This window comes from Nansenia antarctica (assembly GCF_963989245.1).
Source record: "Nansenia antarctica genome assembly, chromosome: 7".
NCBI lineage: Eukaryota > Metazoa > Chordata > Actinopteri > Argentiniformes > Microstomatidae > Nansenia > Nansenia antarctica.
The window spans coordinates 37,805,800-37,816,365 of NC_137677.1; the positions used below are offsets into that span (position 1 = coordinate 37,805,800).

The 10,566-nt window shown below is 50.1% G+C and overlaps 1 protein-coding gene across 1 annotated transcript in view; it reads right to left on the bottom strand.

The window, feature by feature from the left end:
* abi2a (abl-interactor 2a) overlaps positions 1-10,296 on the bottom strand; it is a 60,643-nt gene extending 50,347 nt beyond the window's left edge. Inside the window, 1 exon segment of the mRNA XM_080536387.1 lies at positions 10,164-10,296. Coding sequence (XP_080392513.1) covers positions 10,164-10,280 — 117 coding nt within the window. The 5' untranslated portion in view covers positions 10,281-10,296.
* Positions 10,297-10,566: the final 270 nt, after the last annotated feature.

Here is a 10,566-nt window from a genome sequence, read left to right on the forward strand (position 1 = left end):
CGTTAACCGGTAATTACCGGTCTTTGTCCGGTAAAATTAGTTGAAGTCCGACAAATTGAAAACTCGTCGGACATAAATGTCCGGTGAAAATAATTCCCTCTAACCATTTTCAGCTGAGCACCAAACACACACACACAACACTGCCTGAGAGAGAAGGACCCGCCCCCTTTAGTTAGCCTATAGGCTATAGGCTAACTAAAGGGGGCGGGTCCTTCTCTCTCGGGCAGTGTTGTGTGTGTGTTTGGTGCTCAGCTGAAAATGGTGTCCCGAAGCGGAGCGCTTTAACTTTATCGCACAATAACAAGGATAACAAACGAAACGGACAACATTTACACTAAGATGGAGACAAACTTCAGCGATATGATCTAACAGCCGGTCTTCAGGACGACATACAGACCCGTATGAGCTTACAGGGCTATCCCCTATCTATCTGAGAAAAGGCATAGCCTAGGCTGTAACATCGAACGGAAATTAGCCTATACGCATTGCAAGTTAATTTAAAGCCTATTTATTTTCAAAGAGTTTTATTCTATTTTATTTTATCTGATAAAAGGCATATGAACGGAAATTAGGCTAGCCGTGTCACGCCAGAAGCCTACATGCTTGCACTGTTACTGTTCAATAAAATGTTATACATCTAGACATTGTGGTATTTCTTTATATACGTATCCCAGACTGCCTATCAATTGTTTCTCAATAAACAGTTATGTTCTCCCCATTGTCATACTCCCGAGCTAAACGAAATGCCTTCCCAACCAGCGAGACCTGGTTATAGAAATGACGTTGTTTTATTGATTTTAAAAAAAGGGTAAAACTGGAAAGAGAAAATAGAAAAATCACATTAATCCCAAACAATTTAACAAACTTCAGTTAACGTAATGTGGAGTCCGTTCATTGATCGATGCTGTCTGTTCAGTTCCCAGTGAGGCGCCCGTTCAGCACTGGACCCGTTCAGCGCTGGATTTGACGCATGGCATAGCGCGCATGCGTCAAATCATGTTATATTATTATATATTATATAGCTCGCATCTAATCGTATCGGATGAGAAATAGACATTAAATGGCATATATAGGCCGCTACACAACAGTAATCACCGCGACAAACAGCTATATTAGATTTGAAGAAAAAAAAATATGATTTAAAAAAAAAAAAAAATTATTATATTTTAATATGATGACACGTTTGTCCGGTAAATCGAATTCTTCCCGGACACGATGTCCGACGGCAAATTTTTCTAACGGAAACCCTGGTGTGTGTGTGTGTGTGTCTGTCTGTGTGTGTGTGTGTGTGTGTGTGTGTGTCTGTCTGTGTGTGTGTGTGTCTGTCTGTCTGTGTGTGTGTGTGTGTGTGTGTGTGTGTCTGTCTGTCTGTGTGTGTGTGTGTGTGTGTCTGACTCTGTGTGTACTTCTGTGTGTGTGTGTGTGTCTGTGTGTGTGCCTATGTCTCTGTGTCTCTGTGTGTGTGAGTGTGTCTGTGTGTGTGAGTGTGCCTGTGTGTGTGAGTGTGTCTGACTCTGTGTGTACTTCTGTGTGTGTGTGCCTGTGTCTGTGTGTGTGTGTGTGTGTGTGTGTCTGTGTGTGTGTGTGTGTGCGATGTAATGCAACGCTTCACTGAACGAACCCGAAATAAAGTACCCTCAAATGCGTGTGGCTTCAAAAGAACACGTAGGGGATGTGAGAGAGAGTGGCTCTTAATGAGAGGTGCAGCCAGCACTGGCGGGGCGCTCGATGCCGTAAGTACAGAGTGGTCTTATGTAAGTACAGAGTGCGCTTGGCTTAAAACACAGCGAGCTAATGAGAGAGTGAGCTAGCGTGGAGGGCTACGCTGCTGCTAGACCCCGCCTACTCACTCCAGGCTCCCAGCCTCAGACGACGCACGGTAGGCGTGAATGAGCGTTAGGCTACACAACGCGCTATATAACACATCTACTACCCACTACTAGTAGTACTCAGAGTCAGGGTAGTGTACTATGCAGCAGTACGCAAGGAAACGTAGAGCGAATTCAGTTCAAACTGAGTTAGGAACAACCGAAAGCTCGGCTACAATCCACAACAATAATTTGTTTAAAGGATTATGTTTTGCATTAAGCAGAGACGCCTTTATCCAAAGCGACTTGCAACCTATACATTTCAATTCAATTCAATTCAACTTTATTCGCCATGAACAGTGCACTAGGAACATGACTTGGTATTCTCCATGCTGAACAAGCTGCAGTACATACAACAACAAGACGACAACACAACAATACTCAAGACAATATATACAGTACCAATATGATACTGTACAAGTTAGTGCAAAAACATGTAAAGTGCAAGGTGCAATGATCAGGAGTTATTGAGGAGGGCTGTGGCTTTGGGGAAGAAACTGTTCAAGTGTTGTGATGTTTTTGACCTGATGGCCCTGTACCGCTGTTCAGAAGGGAGTAACTCAAACAAGCTGCGAGCTGGATGTGAGGGGTCAGCCACAATCTTGCAGTACGCAAGGCAGGGGGCAGCCGATGATTTGTCTAAGTAAGTGAATCATCTGTCCATCCAGTCCTCGCAAGAATAAGTAATCTATGCTAGGGTCAGAGGTCATTGGCAGTTGAGAGTTACAATGCTAAAAGAAGAACTTACAGAACTAAGAACTAAGAACTACACTGCTCTTAAAACCCAATTGTACATTCAAAACATTCATGAAGCGTTTTGGAAAAAGTCACATCTCTTGTTCTAAAAGGCTATAATCTAAATATTTAAAGAGGGGGGGGGGGGGGGGCGCGGGTTTACAGAGGAAAGCGGAGCAGGCTGGAAGCCTGGGGGGGGGGGGGCTTTCAGAGCTGAAAGAGGGGTTGCCTCGGACGGAAGGAATCACAAATAGCTTTCAGCTATTAGCATCGGGTAGCAAACTGTGCAACTTCGTAATTAGCCAAGAGCCGCGGGCGTTCCATTTGGTCTCGCCATCTCACGGGACAAAGTGTGCAAAGACCAGGGACAAGGCCTAAGCTATTGTAACATTAAAAGGACACTAGTGTGTGTGTGTGTGGGGGGGGGGGGGGAAGAGACTTGTCAGCTGAGAGAGAATGGGTGCGTTCGTTAATTCGCTCTGGGTTGAACGTCATAAAGGGACCAAGTAATTTGATCGGCCAAGAGGCATTCCATGAGCGCTGATTATCAGATTTCCGGAGCGTATTTACGAACGCACCCAACGTCTTGGTCTGTCCGATTCTTTCTTCAGCTGCTTGTCACACCAGCCGAGGGGAACGGGTCAGTCACATGACATGGCCGACATCAGCAGAGGACGAACCAAGAGAGCCAAGAGATGGTTCCTGCAGCGGAACCTGCGTTCAAACACACTGACGCCATCATTTCAGTCAGGCCTAGTTAGTAGCCTAATAGGCTAATTACCAGGAAAATGTTTGCTCAGCTGTCACTGCCTCAGTCCCCCCCACCCCCCCCCACACACCCACACACAGACTGTTGCATTGTTGAGGTGTCGCTGACCATAAAGCATTACACTGCGGGTGGGTTCGTAAATATGCTTTGGAATCCTGCCCTAAGCGCTCAGGTTTCAACTGAAATCAGTTAATTTCTCAGAGCGTATTTACGAAATTACGTAAATTACGTAATATTTGATTTCAAGTAACTGACTCTACCACAACATCTACTCTCACCCACCCACACACCCTTACTGCCCCCCACACACCCTTACTGCCCCCCACACACCCTTACTGCCCCCCACACATCCTTTCTGCCCCTCACACACCCTTACTGCTCCTCACACACCCTTACTGCCCCTCACACACCCTTACTGCCTCTCACACACCCTTACTGCCCCCCACACACCCTTACTGCCCCTCACACACCCTTACTGCTCCTCACACACCCTTACTGACCCTCACACACCCTTACTGCCCCTCACACACCCTTACTGCCCCTCACACACCCTTACTGCCCCTCACACACCCTTACTGCCCCTCATACACCCTTACTGCCCCCCACACACCCTTACTGCCCCTCACACACCCTTACTGCCCCCCACACACCCTTACTGCCCCCTTACTGCCCCTCACACACCCTTACTGCCCCTCACACACCCTTACTGCTCCTCACACACCCTTACTGCCCCTCACACACCCTTACTGCCCCTCACACACCCTTACTGCCCCTCACACACCCTTACTGCCCCTCACACACCCTTACTGCCCCTCATACACCCTTACTGCCCCCCACACACCCTTACTGCCCCTCACACACCCTTACTGCCCCCACACACCCTTACTGCCCCCTTACTGCCCCCCACACACCCTTACTGCCCCCCACACACCCTTACTGCTCCTCACACACCCTTACTGCCCCTCATACACCCTTACTGCCCCCTTACTGCCCCTCACACACCCTTACTGCCCCTCACACACCCTTACTGCCCCTCACACACCCTTACTGCTCCTCACACACCCTTACTGCTCCTCACACACCCTTACTGCCCCTCACACACCCTTACTGCCCCTCACACACCCTTACTGCCCCTCACACACCCTTACTGCCCCTCACACACCCTTACTGCTCCTCACACACCCTTACTGCCCCTCACACACCCTTACTGCCCCTCACACACCCTTACTGCCCCTCACACACCCTTACTGCCCCACACACACCCTTACTGCCCCACACACACCCTTACTGCCCCTCATACACCCTTACTGCCCCCCACACACCCTTACTGCTCCTCACACACCCTTACTGCTCCTCACACACCCTTACTGCCCCTCACACACCCTTACTGCCCCTCACACACCCTTACTGCCCCTCATACACCCTTACTGCCCCCCACACACCCTTACTGCCCCTCACACACCCTTACTGCCCCTCACACGCCCTTACTGCCCCCCACACACCCTTACTGCCCCTCACACACCCTTACTGCCACCCACACACCCTTACTGCCCCTCACACACCCTTACTGCCCCCCACACACCCTTACTGCCCCCCACACACCCTTACTGCCCCCCACACACCCTTACTGCCCCCTTACTGCCCCTCACACACCCTGACTGCCCCTCACACACCCTTACTGCCCCCCACACTCCCTTACTGCCCCTCACACACCCTTACTGCCCCCCACACACCCTTACTGCCCCCTTACTGCCCCTCACACACCCTTACTGCCCCTCACACACCCTTACTGCCCCCCACACACCCTTACTGCCCCCCACACTCCCTTACTGCCCCCCACACTCCCTTACTGCCCCCCACACACCCTTACTGCCCCCTTACTGCCCCTCACACACCCTTACTTACTGCGCCTCACACACCCTTACTTACTGCGCCTCACACACCCTTACTGCCCCCTTACTGCCCCCCACACACCCTTACTGCCCCCCACACACCCTTACTGCCCCCTTACTGCCCCTCACACACCCTTACTTACTGCCCCCCACACACCCTTACTGCTCCTCACACACCCTTACTGCCCCTCATACACCCTTACTGCCCCCTTACTGCCCCTCACACACCCTTACTGCCCCTCACACACCCTTACTGCCCCTCACACACCCTTACTGCTCCTCACACACCCTTACTGCTCCTCACACACCCTTACTGCCCCTCACACACCCTTACTGCCCCTCACACACCCTTACTGCCCCTCACACACCCTTACTGCCCCTCACACACCCTTACTGCTCCTCACACACCCTTACTGCCCCTCACACACCCTTACTGCCCCTCACACACCCTTACTGCCCCTCACACACCCTTACTGCCCCACACACACCCTTACTGCCCCACACACACCCTTACTGCCCCTCATACACCCTTACTGCCCCCCACACACCCTTACTGCTCCTCACACACCCTTACTGCTCCTCACACACCCTTACTGCCCCTCACACACCCTTACTGCCCCTCACACACCCTTACTGCCCCTCATACACCCTTACTGCCCCCCACACACCCTTACTGCCCCTCACACACCCTTACTGCCCCTCACACGCCCTTACTGCCCCCCACACACCCTTACTGCCCCTCACACACCCTTACTGCCACCCACACACCCTTACTGCCCCTCACACACCCTTACTGCCCCCCACACACCCTTACTGCCCCCCACACACCCTTACTGCCCCCCACACACCCTTACTGCCCCCTTACTGCCCCTCACACACCCTGACTGCCCCTCACACACCCTTACTGCCCCCCACACTCCCTTACTGCCCCTCACACACCCTTACTGCCCCCCACACACCCTTACTGCCCCCTTACTGCCCCTCACACACCCTTACTGCCCCTCACACACCCTTACTGCCCCCCACACACCCTTACTGCCCCCCACACTCCCTTACTGCCCCCCACACTCCCTTACTGCCCCCCACACACCCTTACTGCCCCCTTACTGCCCCTCACACACCCTTACTTACTGCGCCTCACACACCCTTACTTACTGCGCCTCACACACCCTTACTGCCCCCTTACTGCCCCCCACACACCCTTACTGCCCCCCACACACCCTTACTGCCCCCTTACTGCCCCTCACACACCCTTACTTACTGCCCCTCACACACCCTTACTGCCCCCCACACACCCTTACTGACCCTTACTGCCCCCTCTACACGCCTGCCTCTACACGTCTGCCTCTACACGTCTGCCTCTACACGTCTGCCTCTACACGTCTGCCTCCTCTACACGTCTGCCTCTACACGCCTGCCTCTACACGTCTGCCTCTACACGCCTGCCTCTACACGCCTGCCTCGACACGTCTGCCTCTACACGTCTGCCTCTACACGCCTGCCTCTACACGTCTGCCTCTGCCTCTACACGTCTGCCTCCTCTACACGTCTGCCTCTACACGTCTGCCTCCTCTACACGTCTGCCTCTACACGTCTGCCTCTACACGTCTGCCTCTACACGTCTGCCTCTACACGTCTGCCTCTACACGTCTGCCTCTCCACGTTTGCCTCTACACGCCTGCCTCTACACGTCTGCCTCTACACGTCTGCCTCTACACGTCTGCCTCTACACGTCTGCCTCTACACGTCTGCCTCTACACGTCTGCCTCTACACGTCTGCCTCTGCCTCTACACGTCTGCCTCTACACGTCTGACTCTACACGTCTGTCTCTACACGTCTGACTCTACACGTCTGACTCTACACGTCTGCCTCCTCTACACGTCTGCCTCTACACGTCTGCCTCTACACGTCTGACTCTGCCTCTACACATCTGCCTCTACACGTCTGCCTCTACACGTCTGACTCTACACGTCTGTCTCTACACGTCTGACTCTACACGTCTGACTCTACACGTCTGCCTCCTCTACACGTCTGCCTCTACACGTCTGCCTCTACACGTCTGACTCTGCCTCTACACGTCTGCCTCTACACGTCTGCCTCTACACGTCTGACTCTGCCTCTACACATCTGCCTCTACACGTCTGCCTCTACACGTCTGCCTCTGCCTCTACACGTCTGCCTCTGCCTCTACACGTCTGCCTCTACACGTCTGCCTCCTCTACACGCCTGCCTCTACACGTCTGCCTCCTCTACACGCCTGCCTCTACACGCCTGCCTCTACACGTCTGCCTCTGGCATCAATAACAGGTCCAGGGTCAAGTACAACCGCAGCATGTCAACAAAGGGCATCATTTTTTGATCCCGATACCGATACCGATACCTGACCGTGCAGTACTTGCCGATACCGAGTACCGATCCGATACCACGGCGTTTGAAAAAACAAAACAAAAAAACATGTTTTTTGAGCCGCATACTCACCTCGATGTAAAATTATTGCTAACACTTAGTCTGGCACTGCTCAAAACCTTTGTAAAACTCATAGGGCCAGTTTCACAGACAAGGCTTAAGCCTAATCCTGGACTAAAAAGCATCTTCAATGGAGATTTTACATTGAAAGTGTGATTTAGTCCAGGACTAGGCTTAAGCCTTGTCTGTGAAACCGGCCCGTAAAGTTTTTGTAAAACTTAAGTAAAAAAAAAAAAAAAAAAAAATCGTTTTTGTAAAGTACTCGCCGATACCGATACCAGCATTTTGGTGCGTATCGGTGGACATGCCGATACTGGTATCGGTATCGGAACAACACTAATCTTCATCAACCGGCCTAAATTTCCATGTCATTTCTGCGTTATCGACGGTTAAAAAGCGATGGTTGGCTGTTGTTAGTACACACTTTGTTTGGAGCCAAACAAACATCGCTTTGGAACAGCCGATATGTGAAAGATGATGGGTCATAATGACTTGACTCAGTGCACAGCAAACAACCAAGCACAGACACACACACACACACACACACACACAGCACAATACAACACAACACAACACAAGGGCAGTGAATCAGAGCTAGAGGAAGTCACTGGACTTTGAGCTGTGGGCTCCAAATAGAATAAACAGCACATTATGAACCGCAAAAGATACTAATGATTTGTGTCTGTGTGTGTGTGTGTGTGTGTACACAGAGCCCTCTTGTACTCAACTTAACGAAGGATCTCTCCCTCATTCTCTCTAGGAAACAGAAAGTCCCAGCAGCCACAAAAGCAAATCCGCTTAACCCCGACTTCCACCACTTGTACCACGACATTACGTCGAACAAAACGTCCCTTCTCTGACACAGATACAGACTACACTCCTGACAGTTCCCTGACACAGACAAGACTACACTCCTGACGGTTCTCCGAAGAGGAAGACGTTAGTCACTCAAAACCCAAAAAAACGCTAGTCACTCAAAATATGTTTAGCCAGTTGCTATCCCAACTGTGTGGGCGGGAGAGGGAGAGGGACAGGGGGAACAGGTGTCCTCCTCTGCTATGCCAGCGTAGGGGGAACAGGTGTTCTGAGCAGGCTTTGAGGGGGCTGGAGTTGTTCACAGACTGTTGTGTGTGTGTGTGTGTGTGTGTGTGTGTGTGTGTGTGTGTGTGTGTGTGTGTGACTAAACCCTTTTGCCTACACCACCTCATCAGAAGACATGCAAGACATCCTAGACTGGGATTCGAGGGTTCCGTGTTGTGCGACAACAACGTTGTTTTGACAGTTTAGTCCTGTTGACAGTTTGACGAGGAACAGGTGTGGGTATTTGGAGTGTGAAGGCAGCTCTGTGGTGACAGCATCCAGCCCTGTCAGGTGGTGAATAATGCAGCTGTGATGATTGTACAAACTAGGCTGTGCTTTGCTGCTGCTGCAACCTAAGAGCAGTTTTGCTCTCACAACATTGGATATGACTCACACAGACACACACACCAAGGAAAAATCAATCTCTTGCCGAATAACTCAACATGTAATTAGTTTACAGCATGCCGTTCTGATCTTTCTGATATATCGATGGCTGGAGAAATGGACATTACGAATATATACTCAGTAGAATATAATATAGGCTACTCTCAGTATAAGTATAATACTGTATACTGTATCAAATTGGCTGTTTAGCGGTTGTAACTTTGAGTTTTAACAAACTACAAGATGTTTACAAAAAGGTTGCTTGGCGATAAGACATTGACAGTATCTAGATACATGAGTTAATGCAGATACAGATTGTTTTGGTTGATTTAGCTGCTATAGCTGGCAAAAAAAATACACTCTCCTCCATTCACAAATCTGTGAGTTACAGGGAACAATAAACAACCAGAGTCAATTTTACAACAAAAAAACATCCTAACATACACATCACAATGTATATATATATTGTGTTTGATGTTTTTTGTCAAATGTACTGTTGTTATTTAATATATACATACATTGTGATGTTTATGTAAGGATGTTTTTGTAAAATCGACATGTTCTTTATTGTACTAATGATGTGTTATATGATATATAGCCTAGCGTGGTGTTCTGTTGTGTTGTACAGACATGTTATATATTGCATATAGCCTACTGTGGCTAATACAGTATTAAACAGCAGGGACAATAGCTCACAAACAAGCTCCCAAGCCTGTACTATAGCAGTATATAGTACTCGTAGTATATTTATATATATATATATATATATATATATATATATATATAGTATAGTATATATAGTAGTTCTTTACTAAGACATTTGGACACAGCGATCTCAGTGCTGGAGCGGCTGAAACCCTCCGCTGAACCCCGGAGGATGAGCATGGGAAAGCCCTCTCCCTGGTCTCCCACACCCGCACAGCTCCGAGCGACACACAGCCTTTATCACCCCGATCAGGCTCTCTCACCTGGACGTAGTTGCTCTCGCAGTATTCCGCGACTCTCTCCAGGTTTGTGAAACTATCCAGCAGAGCTCTGCGACCCACCGGGATCTCCTCCTCCAGCAGCATTTGCAGCTCCGCCATCTTCACATCTCCCTGAGTCTGCTCTCTGCTCTCTCTGCTCTGCAAACCCCAACCCTCCAGCAGGAAGGGAGGGAGCACTACTTCCTGGGCTCTGGAACCAGCCTATGGTGAGACATCTCTCACACACACACACACACACACACACACACACACACACACACACACACACGCACACACACACACATACACACATACACGCACACACACACACACACACACACACACACACACACACACACACACACACACACACACACACATACACACACACACACACACACACACA